At 36.4% G+C, this 26975-nt stretch overlaps 1 protein-coding gene across 4 annotated transcripts in view; it reads right to left on the bottom strand.

Annotated features, from left to right (window-relative positions):
• Window positions 1-26975, bottom strand: part of PPP3CC (protein phosphatase 3 catalytic subunit gamma) — a 101550-nt gene that overhangs the window by 23210 nt on the left and 51365 nt on the right. For all 4 annotated transcript variants that reach the window (XM_070416572.1, XM_070416574.1, XM_070416573.1 and 1 more), the window contains exons 5-10: window positions 16294-16439; window positions 12996-13135; window positions 9059-9136; window positions 8878-8972; window positions 3042-3167; window positions 2209-2280 (exon numbers count right to left, since the gene is read on the bottom strand). In XM_070416572.1, coding sequence (XP_070272673.1) covers window positions 2209-2280; window positions 3042-3167; window positions 8878-8972; window positions 9059-9136; window positions 12996-13135; window positions 16294-16439 — 657 coding nt within the window. The remainder of the gene's footprint in view (window positions 1-2208; window positions 2281-3041; window positions 3168-8877; window positions 8973-9058; window positions 9137-12995; window positions 13136-16293; window positions 16440-26975) is intronic.

Here is a 26975-nt window from a genome sequence, read left to right as displayed (position 1 = left end):
ATAGTCCTTTGATTTACCCACATATTTTCTATTTTTACTCTTTATTCCAGAATCTCAAAGCTTCCATCTGGTATTTTTCTTCTGCTCAAATAATATTCGTTAGAATTTCATTTAGTGTGGGTCTCCTGGTAATTTTTACAGTAAATGTTTTAATGGAAGAATATCTGAAAATGTTTATTTCCTCTTCATTCTTTTTTTAAATATATTTTTATTGATTTCAGAGAGGAAGGGAGGAGAGATAGAAACATCAATGATGAGAGAGAATCATTGATCAGCTGCCTCCTGCACGCCCCCCACAGGGGATCGAGCCCACAACCCAGGCATGTGCCCTTGGCCGGAATCAAACCTGGGACCCTTCAGTCCACAGACTGACGCTCTATCCACTGAGCCAAACCAGCTAGGGCTCCTCTTCATTCTTGAAGGGTATTTCTACTAGATGTAGAATCCTAAGTTACCAATTATTCTATTTCAGTACTTTGAATATGTTATTACATTGTTTCCTGCTTCTATTGTCAGCTTAATTGTTCTCTTTTACAAGAAATCTTTCTGCTGGCTGCCTAAAGATTTTTTCTCTCATCTGAAGCACTTTTACTATGATGTGCAGCATAGGTGTTGTTTTTTTTATATTCATTTTGCTTTGTTTTAATTTTTACTTGGCTGTACTTTTTGCTCAAGAACTGGTTTCCTTATAGCCGTCTTCTATCCCATAGGTAAAAGTACTCACAAGCTTTGTGCTATCTGTTCTGCACCTTCCACATGGAATCTGAAGCATAAGTATGTGCAGGACTCTCCTCTGTATGCTCTAAGTAAGCTAGGCTTTCTCCGCTCTACAGAGTTTATCATAATAGTTGAATCACCTTAGCACAGAGCTTGGAGAGACTGAGACAGCCAGAGGTTTGTGCTCAGGTGCCACCATCCTTCCTGAATCTTCTGGATTCTCAGATAAGTTAGGACATTACCTTTAAAATCAAATCTCCCTGTGCCTTGGCCAGTGTGGCTCAGTTGGAGCAACATCACATACACCAAAATGTTGTGGGTTTGATTCCCAGTCAGGGCACATATGTAAGTTTCAGGTTTGATCCTCTGTTGGGGCACTTACTGGAGGCAACCAATCGATGTGTCGTGATGTTTCTCTCTCTGAGACCAATATAAACAAACAAACAAATAAAAAATAAAATCAAACCTCCCACAACACACTAGGGAAAAAATACTTGGCTACACATGCAACAAAACTACTATATTAAGATCCCTCATAGGCCAAGAAGAAGAAAAACAAGCAAATATTCACATAATTCAGTAGAAAAATGGGGAAAAGGTATGAACTGATAATTCACAAGAGAGGTAAACATGGTCAATAAACAGAAGAAAAAAAGTTCATTAATCATGATAAAAATACAAATTAAAATTTAAAAAATACCAGACTATAAAAAGTATAATGAACAGTATTGAGGAAAGCCCTGTGAACTATGCGTCACACAGGAAATGTAAACTGGTACATCCCCTCTAGAGGTTATCTGTATCCGATTTAAAATTTTAAGTACTAATTGACACAGATACTAAATTTCTAGAAATTTATCCTATGGAAATAATTAAGAAAATGTTATTGTTCATATCCTAATATTGCTTTCTTTCCTTTCATACCACAGATCAACATCTGACATATTTATTGTTTGTCTTCCCTCCACTAGAATATAAGTTTATTGAAAGCAAGGATCTAAACAGTACTTGACACAAACCAAGCATGTAACAAATGTTGGTTGCTGACAGAATGTGCAACATTCTATAAGGTCTATCTGTAAGAGTTCAAAATTATGGGCTTAAAAAATATCCAATATCCAACAGCAGGGGATTGGTTAAAACAAAGAATTGACATTGACAACTATGTAACCATTAAAAATTGATTTATAAAAAAAGTAAATGTCATGATACTATCACATGACCTCATTTCTGTTAAAAAGGAAAAAGAGAAGTAGACAAAAATATATGCACAGATAAAAGCTAACACAGTATATACAAACAAGATGTTATCAGTGGAAATGAGATGATAAGATTACAAGTGACTTTTTTTCTTTATTTGTGGCTTCCTATATTCTTCAGTTTCTTATATTGAATACAAATCTTTTTTAATAAGAAAAAAATTATTCAAAACAAATTCAAACCAAAACCAAAATTTCATTTCTAGTTCAAATGAGGAAAAGGCAAGTTTACCTTCAGCTTCATCGTCGGAACTCAACTCATCATCAGAGCATATGTTGAGAATGTTAACCAGCATCTCTGTGACTATAAGATAAAGCAAAATAGCCCTGATTTTAGAAACAATAAATTCATTTAAAAAAACCCCAAATTTAAATAATTAATAAGATACTTTTCCAAAATGATGTGGATATCTAAATAAACATACTTGTCAAACATAAATAAAAATGACTGGTCATTAGGCTATTAAGAGTTAGCTACAGAGTAGCATTATACGTAAACCTCCTGGTTTATATACAATTTGGGGAGATTACTTGTTCCAGTAAAAGTCTGGAGTCTTTGAAGATTCTATTGCATAATTACATGATTTCATTAGACTACTATCCAGAGCCATTTCCTTCACTGATATGCACATGACAAGACTTCCTCCCATTTTGCAAAGAAGTTATGCCACCAGGCCAGGCCTATATCCAACAGGCTTATTTATATTTGCATAGTATTTTTTGTATAGGTGCACAAATAAAGTTCTAAGGGCAATATTTCCTATTTAAATCTCTTTTATCACTGAAGAAATCACTGAAGGAATGGTATAATGACATGTTATTTTAACATCTTGATCACAGTAGGACAGCTACATTAAGTGGATATGTATAAAAAGAAAAGCATAATCAACTAGAATTGTAATTTAAAAACCAATTACGTGTCATTTTAAAATCTTTATTAAAAAACAAAGAGAATTAGAAAGCATTTTGATAACTTTTAAAAAACATTTCTGAACCATCAGGGGCTCATGCAAATATAAAAGTATGCTAAGATAACTGATAGTCCAGATGCTTTAGTTCTCTTACCTTTTTCCCCAACAAAAGGCAAAGACCACGTGAAAACATCCATAAAGTTTGGAAGCCAGTAGGGGTGTGGAGAACAGTTAAACTGCCTGATATTCATGACATTGTTTTCATATTTTAACACAGCAGCTAAAAAGGTAAAAAGCAAGAAAATCTGGCACAGAGGTACATGACATGGCAACTAATATGCATTGTACAGTTGTGCATTTACTACACAGAATTCAATAACTTATTTTCCATTTGTAAATTTAGAACTTAGTATTTAAGGGCAGATGGAAAATCTTAAAGCACTTTATATACAGTTCATTCTCTTTTTTTTTAATGGCTATGCTTATTTTTATTATTATTATTATTTTTTGTAAATACTCACCCAAGGGTATTTTTCCTTTGATCTTTAGAAAGAGTGTAAGGGAGGGGGAGAAAGACAGAGAGAGAGAAACACCAAGACCAAGGCCGGGGATTAACCAAAGCCAGGGATAGAGCCTGGTACGAGCCCTTGACAGGACTCTTCACTATCCATAGGCCAACACTATCCACTGAGTCAAACTCGCTAGGGCTATATAGTTCATTCTTTTAAGAATAATCCCAAGGAACAAAGTTACATGAAGAGCTCATATTTTATTTATTTATTTATTTATTTTAAAATATATTTTTTATTGATTTTTTTACAGAGAGGAAGGGAGAGGGATAGAGAGTTAGAAACATCCATGAGTGAGAAACATCGATCAGCTGCCTCCTGCACACCCTCTACTGGGGATGTGCCCGCAACCAAGGTACATGCCCTTGACCGGAATCAAACCGGGGACCCTTCAGTCCCCAGGCCGATGCTCTATCCACTGAGCCAAACCGGTTAGGGCTTGAGCTCATATTTTAAAAGCACAAAAGAAACTAAGCTCTGAAACTTCAGAGTCACTGCACAGTAACTACCTATAGAAATCTCAGGTTCCACCTGAGAAAAATTTGCCATAATTTCATAATGTCCCTTTACTAGAGGCCCAGTGCATGAAAATTCATGCACTTAGGGGAGTGGGGATCCCTCAGCCCGGCCTGTGCCTTCTCGCAGTCTGGGACCCCTTGGGGGATGTCCACCTGCCAGCTTAGGCCCGCTCCCCAGGGCAGTCAGACATCCCTCTGGCAGCTCAGTAGCCCTTGGGGGATGTCTGACTGAGGCTTAGGCCCACTCACCTAAGCTGCAGTCGGACATCCTTAGCCTGTCTGACTGCTGGACATCCCTCTCGCAATCCAGGACTGCTGGCTCCTAACCGCTCTCCCCTGCTGGCCTGATCGCCCCTAACTGCTCTGCCTGCCTGCCTGCTCGCCCCTAACCACTCTCCCCTGCCAGCCTGATGGCCCCTAACCGCTCTTCCCTACTGGCCTGATCTCCCCAGCTACTCTCCCCTGCCGGCCTGATCACCCCTAACTGCTTTGCCTGACTGCCTGATCACCCCTAACTGCCTCTGCCTCGCCCCCCCACCACTGTGGCTTTGTCCGGAAGGACATCTGGAAGATGTCCGGTCTAATTAGCTTATTACCCTTTTATTAGTATAGAGATAGATATTCAAAGTAGATACAACTGCAACTCTCCTTTGAGGGCAAACAGTTCTCACTAAATGGACACAGCCTGTTTTGCTTGCCATTAGCCAGAGCCAAAGATTTTATAAATTCTCTGGGAGTTTATAAACATAGCAGAATAATTTACAAGGTTCAAAAGTAGATTCAATAATCTCTACATACAATAAAGTGGGTAAAAAGTGCCCATCTTTCCTATATAAGTCAGTATATTGCTAGACTCTGTAAGTGTTTAATATAACCAGCTCATAAATTTGTACATATACTTTGGTATCAAACTAATTTTTTTATATTTGAAAAGTTTTAATATCCAATTCCTTCATCTTCATCAGCAATGTAATGTCGTTTGTATTATTCTTACTGTGATCATAAATAGAATAGGGTATAACAGCTCTCTAGAAACGACAGATATACGTCATCTCCTGGTTCCTGTTTCTTTCCTTATTATAGAATAACCAAGTGTTCTCAAATTTACGTTACTGAATGTCTAAAATGTACACCGTAGATTATAAAGAAAAATATATGAACATAGAATCTCTAGCTCTTAAAAACCTAACACTGACTACAATGTACATGTTCCATTATTTTCATGTATATGTATTTTATTTAGATTACATGAATATACAATTACTCAATAATTGCCTCAGTCTACACAGGAAAAGGGGTGGGAGGTAGGTCTCAACAGTGGATAACTAAAATTAGACCTTAAAAACTGATTTAGGGTATGTTTCCAATGGACACAAAAAATAGAAATAGAAATCTTTAAAAATCATGACTTAAGGGTCTTTCATATAACCAGTGGAGCTAAGAAATATCTATGGATACCAATTAAGTCTAAAGAATATTCAAGAAAGAAACACCACAGTAGAAGAAAGAATAGTTGCCTTTTTTCAAGAAAAGAGGCACTTGTACAGGCAGTAACTGAGTGTCACCACAGGTTATTTCAGGTGTCACATTTTTTGCCTTTTACCTAAAAAAATGCTTAAGAAACAACCAAGGGAAATAAGATTGTTTCAAGATAAGATTACTGATTATATCAAAGTGGACAGAAAACTCAGGTAGAATGAATTGTGACTTTAAAAGTTTACTAAAGTAATAACCAAGAACAGAACAAGATTAGAATGAAGCAAAAAGTGAGCTGGCAGTTAGTAGTGATTGCTGCTTTAGGTGGCATGTTTCAGCTACCACATGATAAACCCATTGGGCAATAGTAAGGTAAAAAAAAGGAGTGAGAAGGTAAAGTCTTCACAAATATGAAGACCAGAACCACTAAGTGTCCTTGAGGAAGTTTAACAACACAAGCAGTGCATACCATTCATAAGGGAAGAGACAAGAACAAAACCAATCTGCTATATGTTGGAATTATTAAGGGGGCAGGGGGAAGAATTAAAAATGGAATTAGGGAGAAGCAAGACACAGTAGGACACCTAAAACCCAGAAAAGAATGATAAGAAGTAAAAATAAAACAAGGCTGGGAAAGAACTTAAGTCTAAAAAATTGCTTTTTAAAAATGGACAGCAAGTCATTGAAGGATATACTGATAGATGATTGATCCAAATCCAATTTCAATGAGATGTGCCGTTTCATAGTTTATTTTTAAATAGAGTAAATGGTAAATATATTGTGGACCTCTTTTAAAGTTCTCTCTCCAAATGCATATACAAAGTATGACTATAAAGTAATGAGACTTAAGAAACCACCAACTACAAACACACAGACCTTATATATCAGGTGAGTGTGGTCCTTTGATGTAATCACACCAGACACAATAACAGTAAAATGCTATAGTATTATAGCAATTTACAGTCTGATGATTTTAATTTCATTTTTATTATTCTAACCTCTCTTCAACAACCCTATTTGACAGGTATTATAAAGATAAACTGAGGCTCAGGGAAGTGTTGTTCAGTGTGAAGTAAACTTAAATGCAAAGTGAAGTTATCTTGTTAACTGTTAATTTAAAATGAAGCAGGACTAGCCTAGAACTTCTGACTCCTAGCTTAGTGCCTCTTTCAACGCACTTTGCTGCCTTACAGTATTTTTAATTCAAAGATGCTGCCATTACTCAAAACGTTTTTGGAACTCCTTTTTGGGAATTGCCTCCAGAGCCATTTTATAAGCAACACAAAGAAAACCAGTCTCATTACCTTATAATCATACCTTGTTTCTGACCCCAAATGGTATCGACTAACTTGAACACTCACCTTACTCATCAGTCTGCACTCCGAATGACTTTTGGCTGTTCCAAAAATCAAATCCACCCTCAAAGGACGAAGATTTCCCATCATTGTGGATATTATCAAAAGAATGTGTCGCAGACGCTGAAGGCAATGCCAAAAGAGGAGTTCCAAAAATGTTTGAACAATGGCAGCATTGTTGGAATAAGTGTATAGCCTCCCCAGGCAACTACTTTCAAGGGACAATACTCACTTGAATATATACATTCTGGCATGTTTGTTTACAAGTTATATTATTTTATAGCCATACTATATAAACAACAAAATAGTTACAGAGGCATGACGTTTTTAGGTGAACCACAGCCCTGATACAAAACTTAGGAACTATGACTCATAAAAGTTAAATAAATTAAAAAGACTTTAAAAGGATAAAGTTTCAGAAGTAGAATTTCTGTGCTGAAAGGCATGTGGATGGCTAATCCTCTTTTTCTATATGGGAAACTGAAGTTTAGAGAGATTATGTGACTTACCTAAAGTGGCACTACTTATTTATTTATTTATTTATTTATTTATTTATTATTTCTTTTTTACGAGAATGTTCACTGTTTTTTATGAAAATGTAGAATCAATCCAATGGTTAAAGAAATCAAATTTTGCATTACAATTAAAATGACAGAATAGAGCTCCACATCTACATGGAAGATCTAAAATACAGTGTTGGTTTTTTAAAAAGTGTCTTTATTTATTTTATTTTATTTTTAAAATATATTTTATTGATTTTTTACAGAGAGGAAGGGAGATTTTTTACAGAGAGTTAGAAACATCGATGAGAGAGAAACATCGATCAGCTGCCTCCTGCACACTCCCTTCTGGGGATGTGCTCGCAACCAAGGTACCTGCCCTTGACCAGAATCGAACCTGGGACCTTTCAGTCCACAGGCTGATGCTCTATCCAATAAACCAAACCGGCTAGGGCTGTCTTTACCTTTTAGAGATACATATGACAATTTTTACAGATGAAATTGCATATCTGTTTTGCCTTGTAGTAATTCAGAGGAGTGAGAGGACATGGGAACGGGTTTTAATGAAGTACATGAAGCCATAACTGGTCATTGTTGAAGCTGGGATATGGATACATGGGGGTTCATTACATGTATACATTTGAGGGCAAAACAGTATGAAAAGAAAGCAAGCTGAAGGATGATATATTCAAAGTTATAGAGTACTTACATAATTTAAAAGCACACAAAACCCTACTTTATATTGCATAGTGATACATACATATGTGTGTGTGTGTGGTAAAAAGAAATTCATGGGAATGATAAACATCAACTTCAGGAGAGAGAAATGGGATGTGAGATTTATGCAAAGAATTTCAACTGGTTTTGTTATATTTTATTTCTTTAAAAAATTGGAAGCAATTAACACAAAATGTGCAGAGTTAACAAAGGTGGATTGTTGTTAGCTGTTGGTTATGTAATTTATTTTCTGAATCCTTTTCTGAGTGCTTGACATATTTGTTTAAAATAAAATTTTTGGCTACTTACAAAAGATCAACATGCATACTATTTATTATATTAGTTTCTGGAAAGGCTTGGACTAAAGTTAAAATTTTTTTTTCACTTTGGTATAGTATTCATTCTACCTATACCATTCTTCAACCAGAGCAAAGGCAGGTTAATAATACACAAACATTAAAACACCAAATGGTAGTATTTTATTGAGATAATGTGATAAACAAATTAAATTCACTGAAACCAATAATTAATGCTGACGGTTCTAACCTGAACCTGGAATGATTTATTCTTCTTATATTTTGATTCAGTAGCACAAATCACACCTGTTATGATCGGTATTTATACTCTCAAACACCTCAATAAAGGCCCAGAAATCAGAATTTAGGCTCTTGCTTGGCTTAAGAGATGAAAACCAAGCAAGAGCCTAAATTCTAAGTTTCTTGCCTTTGTTTCAATTAAAACCTTTTCCTTATTTAAAATTTAAACATATTAAAAAAACGCATACACATATATATGTTAAAACAGAGCTCACATTTACTCACAAATTCAAACTCAAATATCGCTGGACTCCTTTACCTTTATTGTTATAGACATCTAGGTAATTGGGGGCAGAGAAAATTGTAATGAGTGATGGAAAGCCTGTTGTTTGGCTCTTCCTGTACATTCGATACCTGGAAGAGAGATGACAACCCATCTGTCCTGATATTAAAGGCAAAAACTCTGCATTGATATTTCTTACAGTTTTAATATAACCTACCCAGCATCTTGGGCTTCATGGGCTCTGATTATTGATAACAAATTATTATTCCGCAAAAAGTCACAAACTGCAGGGTAACTGAAAAAGAAAATTAGAAAACATAAATCCAGAATTAAAACAACTGATTTTTAATAGGAAGGGAATAACTTAGAATGATACGAGTTGATTGTATTTTGAAATTAAGTCTTACATACCACTGAACTTTTATTAATAGCTTAGTAATCATAATTCTGTTTTTCCATTTCACTAATATACCTCATTCTAGATCAGTGGTTCTCAATCTTCCTAATGCCGCGACCCTTTAATACAGTTTCTCATGTTGTGGTGACCCCCGATTTCATTGTTACAAATTGAACATAATTAAAGCATAGAGATTAATCACAAAAACAATATGTAATTATATATGTGTTTTCCGATGGTCTTAGGCGACCCTGGTGAAAGGGTCGTTTGACCCCCAAAGGGGTCTCGACCCACAGATTGAGAACTGCTGTTCTAGATCAAATATGCAAATACAGTAAGAGACAACCCTAGGTCAGAAACAGCTCCCCTCTTTTAATCTTTTTGTCTTCCCCCTGACAATAACACACCAAAACTTTTCTTGCTATTTTGATATGTTAAAAAGTAGCATGGTTGTGTGTGTGTGTGTGTGTGTGTGTGTGTGTGTATCTGTAGGTGCTAAAAACGGAACTCTCAATTTTCAAATTGTCAAACTGTTAGAAAAGCTAAAGAACCTACTTATAGCTTCACAGGTAATATCAACACTAAGATAATATAATGCAATAATATTTTAGATGTAAATGCAAATATTACATCCAACCTTATTCTAATTAAAGAATATTTGTCATTCTCAATGACAAATACCTGACAAGAAGAACTAGAGAATACAAAACTATACTTGAATAATCCAACTGTTAATTACTTAGTTTATGTTTAAATCTTTGTTTTCTTATTGTGCTAATTAGAAAAAATTAACTTTTAAAAGAAGTTGTACATTCACACGGCATAAAATTGAAAGATAAAAAAGGGGATGGTGATCTCCTCTCTACTCCCTACTTCCTTTCAGCTGCCCTGGAAGAGAGAAGCAACCCATGTCCCTGGCTTCCTTGGGTGCACTTTCACAGACACTCTATGCAACTTCAAGCAATTACCCCCACACACATGGACATCACACTCACCCCAACTTCAAGATATATTATCAGATGGTAAGCAGAGCGCTGCATGCATCTTTTTTTAACTTTAGTGATTATTCTATACCAGTTTACAAAAGGTTGTTTTCTTTTTTCATTTTTTTTAAAATTTATTTTTATTGATTTCAGAGAGGAAAGGAGAGGGAGAAAGAGAGATAGAAACATCAACCATGAACAAAAAGAAAAAAAAAAGAAACATCAACAATGAGAGAGAATTACTGAGCACTGATCAGCTGCCTCCTGCACGACCCCACTGGGGATCGAGCCTGCAACCCTGACATATGCCCTTGACCGAAATCGAACCCAGAACTCAGTCCACAGACCAATGCTCCATCCACTGAGCCAAACCTGCCAGGGCTCTTTTTTCATTTTTTAAAAAAAGCTTCAGTGTATTGTCTGGTGCATTCCATTGTCTGGATGTACTACAATTTATTTAACTAGTTTCCTACTGAACATTCAGGTTGTTTTAAATCTTTTATAATAAAAAATGAGTAATGAATAACCTTATTACAGGCATTTTACACATTTGCAAGTACAGTGATTCTTCTTATTCTTCTTGCCTATGTTCTGTAAAGTTGCTGCAAAAACTGAATTAGTGAATACTGCTCCCAGGGGAAATACAGAATCAGGGTCCTGTGAGCCTCTGCTCCCAACATTTTCATCAACTGATCAAACTGTTTTATGTGTGTTTCTGAGTAAAGACGCCTTATTTAATATATACTGTTGATTCATGAGCATGGAACTTATAGCCAACAACACCATAATTCATGCCTGAACCAAGCTTAGAGCACACAGGTCTTTGCTCTGTAAGGCACATCACAGCCTTCTGGCACTTAGCAACACTAGACAGCACTTGGGCACTGTGCATGGAGCTGCTTTTAAACAGCAAAATAACCAATGAAAAATGTTAAATACTCCACAAACAGAATACCTGCTTAGAGCTACGAGAGCTGAAACAGAAGGCAGAGCAACTCCCAATAATTCTAACCTCAGCGGGAGCACAGGTGGGGTGACAGATTTTTCATCACTCTGCACGCACCCACGTCTGCGAATGACTGTGAAAGTGCTATGAATATTGATTTTGGGGTTACAAATAAATCATAGCAAGTAGGAAAATTTGCAAATTAGAATTTGTGAATAATAAAGATCAACTATACTAGTACAACCACAGGATTAGGATTTTGAAGTAGAACTTCCGGATCAAAGGCCATGGGCATTTATAATTGAGAGATATTGCCAAGTTGACCTCCATAGAAATTGTAGTGATTTCTATTGTATTAATAATACAGAAGTATTTTAAGCAATGTAAAGAAAAGTAAAATTTAAATGATTTCATATTAGTCACTGGTACAGTTGGTGGAAAGAATGTTAAAACTATGGTAAAATTGAGGCTTCTTACTTTTAAAAAATATATTTTTATTGATTTCAGAGAGGAAGGGAGAGGGAGAGACAGATAGAAACATCAATGATGAGAGACAATCATTGATCGGCTGCCTCCTACATGCCTCACACTGGGGATCAAGCCTACAACCCGGGCATGTGCCCTTGACCAGAATAGAACCTGGGACCCTTCAGTCCGCAAGGTCGATGCTCTATACACTGAGCCAAACCAGCTGGGCATGGCTTCTTACTTTTTGTATGTAGATTCCATTTAATTAGTGTATCATCTTAGGCAATTAACAGATTTTTAGAGGACTATATACATGTATTATTTGTCATAATAAAATATTGCAATAAAAAAAATTTAGATTTCAACCCAGCTGTCATGGCTCAGTGGCTGAGCGCTGACCTATGAATCAGGGGGTCACATTTCCATTCCCAGTCAGGGCACATGCCTGGGTTGTGGGCTTGATCCCTGGTGGGGTGGGTGCAGGAGGCAGCTGATCAATGATTCTCTCTCATCATTGATGTTTCTATCTTTCTCTCCCTCTCCTTTCCTCTCTGAAATCAATATATATATAAATTTAGACTTCAAATTTTCCTATATTTCTCTATTATTTTATTTATTTTTGTTAATCCTCACCTGAGAATATTTTTCCATTGATTTTTTTTTTATAGAGAGAGTGGAACTGAGGGGAGAAGAGAGAGAAACATCGATGTGAGACACATCAATTGGTTGCAACCCGACCCATGATTAAGCCTGCAACCGAGGTACATGCCCTTGACCAGAATCGAATCGAACCCATAACCCTTCAGTCCGCAGGCCGACACTCTATCCACTGAGCCAAACCAACTAGGGCTATATCTCCCTATTTTTGAGTGGCAACACACAATGAAAGCTTACATATGAGATTTAAGATAACAGCCAACTTCCAGGAATGTCCTGAGTTCACAATGTTCTGTTCTTTTTATATCTTTGCCTATACCAGTAGTTCCAAAAGCTGGAGAGCTTTTTAAAAAAATAAGAGGACTCCCGAATCAAAATGTCTGGGGGAAGAGCCAAGGAGTCTTCATTTAAAAAAAAGTTTATAGATGATGTTTGGCAACAAATTACCTAAATCATTTAGAGTCAGACAACAACATTAAAGTACTGCTCAATCAGGTTTGGTATATTACACTTATCAGGGCATTAAACCCACTAACTATAACCAAAAAAAGAAACAAACAAGAATCGTCTGCCTTCTATTAATCAAAAATTTAAACAGAAGTCCCTATGCTACATAAATTCAATATATAAAATACTTAAAATAATTTGATTAAACATATTGCCATTTCCTTTCCCAACTTGGTAACTCTGAGGATCAGCTTACCTGTAAAAATAAGAGCACCCCCGGACAGTGTTGTGGGTATAGTGCTCCGAGGTCCTTTCGCTGCCGTAGTCCTCTAAGGGATCAGACCAAAGCAGGTCACACACTGGCCCAAAGGCTGGAGGTTCTTTAAACCTGTCTAACTGGAAGACAAGCAAAAGCCAAAAAAAGAAAAATCATGAAAGCAAAAGAGCTTTTGAAAATTGGTATGGGTGAAAAAACACAAAAATCCTTCCATCCATAAGAATGTAGTAGGAGAGAAGGCAACAAGCCCCTAAAGGATTTTCCTGCAAGAAAACGAACATTTAACAAATTTAGATACACAATTTCTATCATTTTTTATAATACAGGATCAGGCAAAAGTAGGTTTGTATGAAAAATGATATAATAATTAATAAATAATAATACAAGAATAAATTATTTCATGTATTCACAACTGTAAACCTACTTTTTAATTTTATTCATTGCTTCATTTAAAAAATAATTTATTTTTCAATTATAGTTGACATACAATACTATATTAGTTTCAGGTATGTAACATAGTGGTTAGACATTTATATAATTTACAAAGTAATCATTCCAATAAATCTAATATCCATCTGACACCATATATAGTTATCACAATATTATTGACTTATACTGTACTTTACATCCCTATGACTATTTTGCAACAACCAATTTGTACCTCTTAATCCCTTCCCCTTTTTCACACGTCCCCAAATCGCTCCTTTCATTTGGTGATCGTTGAAATTTCTCTGTATCTATGAGTTTGTTTCTGTTTTGTTTATTCATGTGTGTTTTTTCAGATTCCACATATAAGTGAAATGATATTTGCCTTTCTCTGTGTGACTTATTTCACTTAGCATAATTCTCTTGAGGTCCATCTATGTTGTTGCAGATGGCAAGATTTCATTCTTGTTTTAAAAAATGTTTTTATTGATTTTTTTATGAGAGAGAGGAAGAGAGATAGAGAGAAACATCGATGAAAGAGAAATGTCATCGATGGGCTGCCTCCTGCACACCTCCTACTGGGGTTTAAGCCCACAACCCGGGCATGTGCCCCAACCAGGAATCGAACTGGTGACCTCTTGTGTTCATGGGTCAATGCTCAACCACTAAGCAACACTGGCCGGGTGGACACAAGATTTCATTCTTTGTGGCTGAGTAATATTCCATTGTATATATGTACCACTTCTTTATCCATTCATCTATTGATGGACACTTAGCTGTAATTTAATGCGGTTGTGAGAGGAGGTAAGGTGCTTACCTATCCCCTATAAACCTACTTTTGCCTAGATTTTTATTGATTTCAGAGAGGAAGGGAGAGGGAGAGAGAGATAGAAACATCAACGATGAGAATCATTGATTGGCTGCCTCCTGCATGCCTCCTATTGGGGACCGAGCCCGCAACCCAGGCATGTGCCCTTGACTGGAATCGAACCCAGGACCCTTCAGTCTGCAGGCCAATGCTCTATCCACTAAGCCAAACCAGCTAGGGCCCACCCTATATTTTCTAAATAAATATATCTGTTATCTATCCATTTTGTAGAAAAGTGCCACTTACATGCGAATGCTAATCTTACAAGTAGTATGCACTTATTTAATTGGAAAGGAAAAACAAACCACGATAGAGATATACTATTATTTAGAAAGACTGTGAGAAGTTCATTTCAACTGCCTAGATGAGCCAATGTTACCATGAGAGCAGGAAGGGTTTTACAATGATTCTATTCATTGTTTATCTCATTCCAATAGAGATTTCTTTATTTTAAAGCATGCTAGTTTTATTTTGTGAAGAGTTTTCATCCTATGCAATGGAGGCATTTCAATACAAGTTACTTAACTTATGTCTTTAGTCATTGCTGTTGTTGTTAAAAGCATAAAAACAAAAACAAACAAAAAACCCCAAAAGAAATAACTAGAATAGCTGAGTTCGAAGAACAGAATTTCTACTAAGTGAAATTGATTAATACAATCAATTCAGAACTATTAAATGCTGGTTATTTAAAAAACAATGAAGTAGCAAAAAAGGCAGTGCAGTAGACACGTCTCTTACCCTGAGGGAAGGTAACCAGTTTTATAAACAGAAACATCTTTAATTGTAGTACTTATATGAGAGAGGTGAAAAATAAAAAGGTAGAGGAGAGATGATGGTAATGTAGAACAATATAAGTGAAAAAAAGACTGGTCATCTTTTTTCAATTATGAAGATACAGAATCCTGGAAATAATCACACGTCAGGAGTGCAACACTTAAACTCTTCATCTAAAAATGTCAATGAATTTCTGAGCTGGAAGTCTTCAGGCCTTCCATTCTGACTTCCTCATTTCAGAGAAGAAACTGTGACTATGAGGTTACGTGATTTGGTCAAGCTTACATGATAAATGGCGGGATAGGAATTAGAACCCTGGTTCTCTTCCTTATGCACTGCTACAAAATTTAAAGTTTCAGGAATATACTAAGAAATGTTATGTTTTTAGTTGGTAAAAGCACAGATTTAATTTAAAATTACAGAAAATTTTTGAAAGATATATAGCAAAATGTCAACCGGAGTTCTCTCTCAATAATTAAATCACATGTGATTTCCATTTGGTTACTTCTGATGATTTGTATTTAAAAATATTCAGCAATAAACATGTTAGTTGACTGCAATAAAAATCAAGATTTAAAAAAATATCTATACTAATAAAAGGGTAATATGCTAATTAGACTGGACATCTTCCAGACAAAGCCACGGTGGCAGGGGCCGAGGCAGAGGCAGTTAGGGGCAATCAGGCCAGCAGGGGGGAGCAGTTAGGGGGTGATCAGGCCGGCAGGGGAGGGCAGTTAGGGGGTGATCAGGTCAGCAGGCAGAGGTGGTTAGGGGCAATCAGGCAGGCGAGCAGTTAGGAGCCAGCGGTCCCGGATTGCAAGAGGGATATCTGACTGCCGGGTTAGGACCGGCAGTCGGACATCCCCCGAGGGGTCCCAGATTGGAGAGGGTGCAGGCCAGGTTGAAGGACCCCCACCCTATGCAAAAATTTCGTGCACTGGGCCTCTAGTATATGTATGTATGTATGTGTGTGTGTATATATATATATATATATATATATATATATACACACACACATATATATATTTATATATGTATATATATATGTGTGTGTATATATATATATATATATATATACACACATATATATATTTATATATGTATATATATATGTGTGTATATATATATATATATATATATATATATATATATAGTGTGTGTGTGTATATATATATATAAAACCCATGAGAATAATGAAAGATTACTTACTTTACTAATGTCATCTAAACAAGTAATTTCAGGTGACATCCCTCCATGTACACACAGAAACTGCTGATTTAAGAGGGCCGCGAGAGGGAGACAGTCAAATGTATCCATACACGCATCATACACCTGTTCAGAATATTTGATTTGACCTATCAAAAAAGGAAAAACAGAGGAAGAAGAGCTAAAGTTTATCATATATCAAAAAGGATATAAGTCAGAAGAAGATTTATGAAGTTACTTCAAAGTCATTTATCTCAGGCATATTTGAAAACACAATCATCTTTGTAAAGATGTTTGAAAAGTTGTGGATAAAGAGTAAACAAACTCTCTCTACTTCTTTAAAGACAAGGGTGACCTTGGATTAACTTTCTAGCTCTGTTGCTCTGCAAAGCTAAGGTGAATATCAGCTGTGTTATTAGGCAACGTTGCTTATGGTAAAAGTTGCACAATTACCTGGCAGGAAGCTATAGCTTAGGGCTTCTCTGAGTGCAGTGACTCATAAGGGATGTCTGGAAACTATGCCAAGAAAGTTTTAGAAGAGATATTGTTGCTTGTGATACATGGGAATGCTAAGCCAGGGTGGCTCCCTAATGTACCCTATGTGGATATTGTTTCCTTGTACCTAAACTTTGACTTGGAGGGGATGAATGAAAGGGAGGTGAGGCAGCAAACCTCTGGTGTATGCACTCCTGTGAGGACAATGCCAGTGAAAAGGGTTGCCTGGTGCTGCCTTCCTGGACAGTCTCCTTCTAAGTAGATGGAGGGCAAGTAAGGTTTGTGGTAGTTTTATGAACCTGAATATTTTGCTGGATCTAAAAAGATCCCCTGGGAGTGTTAAACATATATAAATGGAAATTGGAGTTTTCAAAGTCATCACTAAAATGTCAATCATCTTTTTGTTCATGACTTTTAAGGCCTTTAAGCAAATCATGCCCTGATTCTATTTTAGGTAAAAATGTTCATCTTAATGAATTATATTTTGATGTGGTTGTCATGTTAAGGAAATTCTCCAGTAAGGTCTCCACAGTCATAGAGAAAGAATAGCACATGAAGTGATAGCTGGAAAATGCCTTTAGTTTAAAGAGAAAGAGAATGTTTTCTTCTTCCTTGGCCTTGGATTTCAAAAAGTCAAACTGTGATTGGAGATGTGCATTGGTAGAGAAGGCCAGAGGTTGTAAACAGCAGCCCTCGAGAACTGTGAGCTCCTTATTTTCTTCCAAGATTCTGTGAAAATGAGACAGAGTCTACAGGGCCAAGAGAATAAAGCTATAGCAAGTGACTCAGATTACCTAGTTGGTAATTATTTCTTTTTATTTTCTTCTTGGAATCTCCAAGCTTTTAGAAAAGACATGTTTAAGTAATCAGAGCCTAGTTTTGGCAAGGCTTTGGGGAAAAAAGTGGAGGGTAATGGGTCCAGATTTGGGCCAGTGCTGTACATGGGTGGAGGAATGACTGGAGAGAGATCCCTAAAGGAATGTGTAAACCAGGGGGCCACATTTGGGGTTATAATGCTTTCCATCCCTGAATATGAACATTTTTTTCATTGCTGATATAGGGTGATCAGGATTTGAGGACTATAAGTTTAGAAACTTTCATAGCATTCTGTATTGCCATGACAACAGTTAAGGTGATTTCACAACATATGCTGATTCTATTATGGCATCCAAGTTAACAAGAGCCATGCCTTATGCATCTTTGTATCTCCTTACAATTACATCCTTATATTCTGCTTTATATTTGTAAACTATAAATTCTGGTATTTCAAAAGTATACCCAGAATTGGCTATAAAGTCTGTTTGGGGAAAAAAAACAATCAAACAAGAAACACACACACCCCATTTATCTGTGGCCAGTGATTGACTTTTTCTCCTGAAAATCCCTGTAGCCAAAGTTTTCTGCTGCCAACATCAATAAGGAATTCCTTTGTAAGAGTCCTAAGGTTACATATAGGCAGGGATTTAAATTACTTATTAATTCACACTCCACAACACCATTTTTACATCAATAAAATGACTTTGAACCCTAAGTTTCAAAAGAATTCCTTAGCCCACTTCCAAAAGAATGCCAAATCTAGAGAGTGAAGGCAAGAAATACAGTGTCTTAACCCATTTTATATAATACAGGAGGTAACAAATCAAATTAAGCAACAAGAAATTCATGTTATATTGACACATGAACAAAACAGGTTATAAAATATTACCATTTTTACTTTCTTGAAGTATATTAATATATATATAAAAGGCTAGTATGCAAAGTGTCCCCATGGGAATTCAACCAAGAGACTGATCGCTACGACATGCAATGACCACCAGGGATTGGCGCGAAGCAAAGGAAGGCCCTGGCTGGCAGCTGGAAGGCCCCGATCGCAGGCCAGGCCTAGGGAACCGACCCACGCATGAATTTCGTGCACCGGACCTATAGTATGTATATAAATACAACATTTTTATTTTCTGACGGGTTAAGTTGAAGATATCTATATTTTTCTTTGACTTGGTTTAGGTGTATTTTCTAGATGAATATGTAATCTCTGTATAGTAACACTGATTATTAGCTTACATTTATTATTATTGAAATTTGTTGAAGTTTCACAATGTGAATATGCCATCAGAGAGCTAAGTGTTCAACACAGTATCATGGTCAAAGAATAGAGTCTGGAACCTGAGTGCCTGGATTTGAACCTTGGCTCTGCACTAGCCTTGATTTCCTCAAGCATAAAATGGGCATAATTATAATACCTACCTACATTATAAGGTTGCTATGAGGATTAAAATAATTCATATATGTAAAATGCTTTGAATAATGTTTGGCACAAAGTGGTACTACAGAAGTTAACCAATGAAATCACCTTATTTAATCCTCACAGAAAGCCTATGAAGTAGGTACAATTACTATCTTCATTAAAAAGCTGAAGAAGTTGGCTTACTTGCCCAAAGTTGCAAGCTACTAAGTGGCAGAACTGAAACACAAACCTGTTCATGCTCTTAACATTATTTTTTAATTAACACTACGGTGTCGGGTGAATTTCCCGACAAAATATAAGATGGCGCGGGCAATTATTTAGGTTTCCCGCGCAAAATCAGAGTTAGTTTAAAATGCCTATATCTTTTGAAGTATGGGTTCGATTGAAATGAAATTTTCGGTTTCTTGTGTAAAAAATGAAAATTTATTCAATCACAGACATTTTTTTATCTATTCAGTACATAAATAATTCGATATATATAAACTAAATACGAAAAACCCAAAAAATACTTATTACCTAAAAATATACACATATTTTTAAAGTTTAAAATAAAATTTTCATAATAAATCAAAACAAATAGAAATTAATAGTTTTTTAGCGTATGATATTTTTCAAAACACGCCCCTTTATGTAGAGGTATATTGCAAAATTTGCACATGTAGCGTGTCTCACTGCGCAATTTATGAACGGAACATACGCGACACCTTCTCAAAATGTTTTTCTTTTTTCCACTTCCGACAATTGCCTGTAACGTATGCTTTCTCATGTCCATCGATAGCCTGCATGGTGGATCAGATGTAGGTGGTTTAGCCCGCATTCCAGAAGTAGACGGTACTGGCTGAAGGTCTGGAACAATGTCCATGTCCTCTGGAATATCATCCGTTAACCAGTGGATAGCTGTTTGTTTCAAAAACATTTTAAAACCCATTTTTCTTTGCCTCACTGATTTGTAAACTGCATAAGAATTAAATAATGCGCAATTTATCATATACATTGCCAACCTTTTTGTCCATTTGACCGTCCTCCGCAATATCGAATAATATGAAAGGTATTGGTCGGCCCGGTCAACACCTTTCATATGTTTATTGTAGTCAATGAGTGCATTCGGTTTGACAATTTTCTTTTTTGATGTTCTGTCAATATTCTGACTTTCTTCCATCTCCGCAGAATGAATCGAAGAAATCAGGTATACAGGCTTTTTTGATTGCCACACTTGTAACAATATATCATTTTTCCTTATAAATTTTGTTTCACCTTTTTTCAAAGACATTGTTTGAAAATCTTTAGGTATACCTCGATTTTTCCGGATTGTTCCACATATTCTGAATTTGTTTTTCATAAGTGCTTCACAATTTGCGACGCTATTATAATAATTGTCCACATATATATGGTACCACGAATCAGTGTATGGAGACACTACTGTTTGTATCGTTTCCAATAATCGCTTTCCTTCGCCGCAATAAATTTCCATGTTACAGATATATCCTGTATCACTTTCGCACAACAAACGAACCAATATTCCATATTTAACGATCTTGCCAGCATTATATACCCTAAAGAATAATCTTCCCCTCCAAGGTACGATCCCTTCATCTAGTGATAATTGCTGATGAGGTTTGTAAATATTTATAAATTTAGGCACAAAATAATCTAGTACTGGTCTCACTTTGCAAAGTCTATCTGATTCATTTATGATATCCGCATTATTATTGAAGTGCCAAGCTTTCCATATCTGTCGGAACCTGTCTCTCGTCATCGTTTTACCAAAATATGGCGTCTCCGTCCATGGCTCCGTGGTCCAATAGTCATCTCTTCTATCTTTGCGCACCTGTCCCATGAGAACAATTAACCCTAAAAACTTCTTCATCTCTTGAGGGGTTATATCTTTCCACTTTAGGCTTTTTTTTGAAAGTTTGAAATTATTCCTATTTTGATTATAATACCTGTTTGACTCCTCTACAAGAAATTCAAAAAAATCATCTCCGATAAATAATTTCACGGCATCTTCTATATTATTTATAACAGCATCTGTGTTTAATCCTTGATGCCCTAAAAAATCTTCTAAGACCGGTGGGTGGATTATCAACATGCGACCATTCTTCTCTCCCGCCTTCTATATCTGACTCTGAGTCAGAGCTGGAGCTCGAAATTCTTCGTCGCCTCAATGTCCTGGGACGCACCATTACTTCATCATCACTAGAATCTTCATCACTTGTACTCGCATTTTCAAGATCGCTATCACAAGAATAATTGGACAACTTGTCTGCACAAAACTCATCATCACTATAGTCTGAATGCTGCGACATTCTAGGTTAAAGCAAATAAAAATAATACTAACTGAAAATAGCGGTACTCCGATAGATATCTGATATAAAAAAATAATTATTATGCGAACACTTTGCGGAACGATTTTATTTTATTTGGTTAAAAAATTCTATATGAATGTCTTTATCACAATATATTTAAATATTTAAACACGTAATAATATTCACAAAACTCAAAACTAAAGACGTCCGGACACAAGAAGTATTTCTCAATAACTATTCTCTTTGCATGGTGAGATATCCAGGGATATCGGTTATAAAATGAGAAAACAATACATTGGTACCCTAACGGTATTGTACTCGACCAGCGCCATAAAGTGTTCTCTACTTACAAGGGATTTTTATGATACCTATTACCCCAATGGGTATGAAACGGTTCGCATACGCAGGTAGGTATCTTTGTGAACGGCAAACAAACAAATATTTGGTAATACGCAGTTACAATCGGCCCGAGTTTACACGTTTCCCGCACTCCACCGCAAATCTATATGAACCGAGTTAAGACGGCTCCCGCGGAGTACGCGCAATTGACGCGAGCCGACTTAACTCGTTTCCCGCAATCCAAGTGTTAAGTATTTAATGGAGACTCAAAGTGGTCAAATATATAATTCCCAAAGGTTAAATTAGCTTACTTTACACAAGGACTTCATTTTCATGACAAATGTTAAGATCTATCCCATAAACAATCTATCTATATATATAAAAGCCTAAGTGACCAGCTGACCAGCCGGTAACTATGGGAGCAGAAACATGGGACAGACTGATGAATCTCAGAGGGAAGGGGGGAAAGGGGAGGGCAGGAAGAGATTAACCAAATATCTTATATGCATACTGGAGGCCCAGTGCATGGATTCGTGCACCGGTGGGGTCCCTCAGCCTATCCTGTGCCCTCTCGCAATCCAGGACCCCTCGGGGGATGTCGGACTGCCGGTTTTGTCCTGATCCTCGAAGGCCAGGACAAGGGACCCAACCAGAGCATGAATCTGTGCACCAGGCCTCTAGTTATTTCTATAATGAAGGAAAAAAGCACATCAATCATAAGACCACACTGATACAAGTTCTAACTCAGTGGTTCACAACCTGTGGGACACGACCCCTTTGGGGGTCGAATGACCCTTTCACAGGGGTCGCCTAAGACCATCAGAAAGCACATAATTACATATTGTTTTTGTGATTAATCACTATGCTTTAATTATGTTCAATCTGTAACCATGAAAATACATCCTGCATATCAGATATTTACATTACGATTCATAACAGTAGCAAAATTACAGTTATGAAGTAGCAACGAAATAATTTTATGGTTGGGTGTCACCACAACATGAGGAACTGTATTAAAGGGTGGCGGCATTAGGAAGGTTGAGAACCACTGTTCTAACTAGTATCAGTAATACAACATTAACAAAACAAAATTTTCACAACATTCTTTAAAAATAATTTTGAAGGTTATTACTATTTGAAAAAAATCACAACCTGGTCTAGCCATTGGTTATATATTTGTTTTTACTATTTTAAAAAAGGCTTTTTTTTTACAGAGCCATTAAAAAGCCATTTACATGGCTTAAAATTTAAAAGCTACAAAAGGATACACAGTGCCTCTTACCCCTTTTCTTCAGGCAACCAGTATAACTAGTTTCCTGGTGTCTTTACAAAGCTAATTTATGTATACATATGCAGATACGTACATTTGTTCTCGTTTTACATTACCCTTTTGTTTTTTTTACATAAATGGCAGCATATACACACTATTTTGCATTGCTTTTCGTACTTGACATGTTTTGGAGATCACGTCACATCTTTGAAGAGCTTTGTAATTATTTTTTTTAATGTGTACATAGTATTTCACTTTATGAATATACCACAAACTAACAACACCAATCTCTTGCTACTATAAGTAATGCTATTATAAACAATGATAAATAATATTTATTTTTAAAAATATTTTATTGATTTCAGAGAGGAAGGGAGAGGGAGAGATGGAGAAACATCAATGATGAGAAAGAATCACTGATTGGCTGCCTCCTGCACACCCCCATTTGAGTTTGAGCCCACAACCCGGGCATGTGCCTTGACCAGGAATTGAACCCTGACCTTGGTTCATAGGTCTATGCTCAACCACTGAGCAACACTGGCTGGGCAATATATTTTCTTTTTAAATCAACCTAACACAACAATACTATTTCATTAGCAAAATTATAGGAATTTCTGAAACCTATTAGTAAGCTGGTCAACTACATGTCAAACAATGGTTCATAAAAAAAAAAAGAAATTAATTTACATTAGAAATTTGAACCCAGGACTAAGAGATGGAATCATACAAGCACTGGGTTTCTTACTTTCCAAAAATATAAAATAATGTTTTTGCAAAGATAAATACAGGGTGGGGAAAAAGTAGGTTCACAGTTGTTTGTATGGAAAATAATCCAGTAATTAACAATACAAGAATAAACTGTTTCGCCCTGATCGGTTTGGTTCAGTGGATAGAGCGTCAGCCTGCGGACTGAAGGGTCCCGGGTTCGATTCCGGTCAAGGGCATGTACCTTGGTTGCAGGCACATCCCCTTGTGCAGGAGGCAGCTGATCGATGTTTCTCTCTCATCGATGTTTCTAACTCTCTGTCCCTCTCCCTTCCTCTCTGTAAAAAAATCAATAAAATATATTTAAAAAAAAAGAATAAACTTTCATGCACAAACAACTGTAAACCTACTTTTGCCATACCCTGCATGTCAAAAATTAACTTATACATTTCTTTGCTACTCAATTTTATCTCTAGATTTTAAAGCAATACAAAAAAAACCCCTCTTCAATATAAAGCAATATAAGAATTGATATTAAAAAAAGAAAAGTCACCCTAGCTGGTTTGGCTCAGTGGATAGAACGTCAGCCTGTGGACTAAAGGGTCCCAGGTTCGATTCTGGTCAAGGGCATTTAAAAAAAAAAGTCTCCACCTGCCCCCTTTAGAAATATTAACAAGATTGCAGCTGTACAATCTGGAACTAAGCATCACTTACTAGTAATTATAAGGTGGTGTTTCTAAAAGTCACGATGGCTCTTAAAGAGAGATCGACTTATCAGTAAAAACACGCATGCAAAGCACTACACATGCTCTTTCTTTACATAGAAATAAAATTTAAAATTGTACTTGAATTTGTGTGCTTGTTCCAAGATTTATTTACATTTCAGATGCAGTATTAGAATGAAACAGATGGAGCATCCTGGTAGATAAAAGAAAAAGAAACAAACCTGGTTTAACTAAATTAAAGTATGTAAGAAGTAAATAAAAACTAAGAAATTCTGTCCAAAATGAGATGCTTACAATGTTTCCTGAACATCTTGTTCCACCTTCTAAAAATAGTTTGAATCAATTATACTAGTCAAAAAAAAAAAGAAAAAAAAGAACTCTGAGAAAATAGAGGAAGAACTGATAAAATGTTACTAAAAAAACCTGAGCCTCAATTCAGAACTGAGAAATCCAGAGACAGCTTTCTTCATTACTTCTCTAATGTTAAATACTGAGCATTACAGGGCCTTTGTTAACTGCTTGATACACGTTATTTAATTTTCCTAGGTAAAGCAAATTGGCTTTGAAAAACAATGCAAAATATTTCCAATTTTTAAACTATCTGGTGAAGTGGTTCTCAAATGACAAGCAGTAGTAACCTTCCAAGTCTCGGGAGTGGGCCTTCTTAACCAGCAGCATGAAACAGAATTACCTGTGTGCTTTACAAAGCCTTTTAAATGCTTGGGCCCCCAATTGGGTAATTTTAAAGTTACCAGTTAAAAACATATATTATAATAGTAGTGCATGGTTGTGATGAAAGGTAATTCAAACAGTGCAAGTCCTCCTGACCTAACTCCCCATAGGTAATCACTATTACCAATTTCTTCTGCACATTATATATTTAATTGAGAAAGGAGATCACATTATACATGTTCTGCAAATGGTTTCTGTCACTTAACAATATACCTGAACATCTCTCCATATCTAGAGCCACCTTGATCTTTCAACGGCTGCCTCATATTTCATTTTTTAGATGTATTATCACTTACTTCAGCAGGCCCTTATTGACATTATCTCTTTTTTGTTGTTATTACAATGAACATCCATATAAATCCATATCTTATTGTCTTTTTGAGTAGACAGTGTGGTAGATATAATTCTAAAATGGCCTGCAATGACCTACACCTTTGTATAATCTGTGCCCCTGTGAGTGGGTGGACCCTGTGAGTGTGTTGAAACTCCCATGATGACATTTCCTTACAGAGGCCTGGCCTAATCAGGCTGGCCTGTGAAAAGCAGAGGGTTTCCTTCAGCTGACTAATCACAGAAGAGGAAGGCAGAGAGACGCACTCGGGCAGCCTGGAAGAAAGCACATAGCATTGTGGAGCCACATGCCAGGACTGCACAGTCTCTGGAAGCTGAGGGCAGTCCCTGGCCCAAAAGCTAGTAGGAAAATGGGAACCTTAATCCTACAGTCACAGCAATTGTGACTAGTGAGCTTGGAAAAAGACCCCAAGCTCCAGATGAAAACTGCAGCCCTGGCAACACCTTGATTTTGGTTCACTGAGACCCTGAGCAGAGAATTCAGCCATACTGTGCCTGGACTCCTCACCTACAGTAACTCTGAGGTAATAAGTGTGCTGTCTTAAACAGCTACATTTGGGGTAATTTGTTACGCAGCATTAAGAAAACAATATAATCTGCATGATAAATTCGTATAAGTCAAACTGCTGGGTCAAAATCTTTATAGATATTCAAAAATTGCTCTTCGAATACATCAATTTAAACAAAACTCACCACAGATCCAATGTCTGTTTGTTTGTTTTCAAATATATTTTATTGATATTTTACAGAGAGGAAGGGAGAGGGATAGAGAGTTATGATGATCAGCTGCCTCCTTCTGGGGATGTGCCCGCAACCAAGGTACATGCCCTTGACCGGAATCGAACCTGGGACCTTTCAGTCCGCAGGCCTACGCTCTATCCACTGAGCCAAACCAGTTAGGCAGATCCAATGTTTTTAACTCCCTGATTATCTACTGATTTATAGTGCTTATTCCAATGAGTCCCAAGGGATGGAGTGATCTGTACTGTATCTCACCCATCTGTAGCTGACTTTTCTGTCAGAGGGATTTTTTTAAAGTGTTCATACTCTAACGTTTCTTATAAGAACTATCTTTCCTCTTCGGTTCTACTAGAACTGCCATTACAACTAGCAGCAACTCCAATATAGGAAGTTGTCGGCAACCAAAGTTAAGATGACCATATGGGACACTACCAAACTGTAATTCATCTATAAGTAAAGATATTTTTATGGGGGGTGGAAAGGTGAATAAACTCTTGAGTCTCAGAAAATAAATTTAAAAGTTTTTTCAGTGTTGAATATTCTTTTGGGAATAAAGCTTTCAATATTTTATAACATGTTCCCCCAAAATAGTAATCTGCAGAAAAATATGAATAGGACACAAAGTGAAATCCATAATCAAATTATCAATTATATGAACACCAAAGTAATATTATATGTTCAGGAATACTTAGGGAGAGGTAGATTTTAGAGCTAGACAGGACCCAAGAGATTTAATTTACCTTCATTGTTTTTATAGAAAACATGCTAATATTTTA

The sequence above is a fragment of the Myotis yumanensis genome, unplaced genomic scaffold, assembly GCF_028538775.1.
Source record: "Myotis yumanensis isolate MYYU_CA2020_CCGP unplaced genomic scaffold, mMyoYum1.0.hap1 SCAF_5, whole genome shotgun sequence".
Classification (NCBI taxonomy): domain Eukaryota; kingdom Metazoa; phylum Chordata; class Mammalia; order Chiroptera; family Vespertilionidae; genus Myotis; species Myotis yumanensis.
The sequence above is the reverse complement of the archived record's forward strand: the minus strand, read 5'-3'. Positions and strand labels throughout refer to the sequence as shown.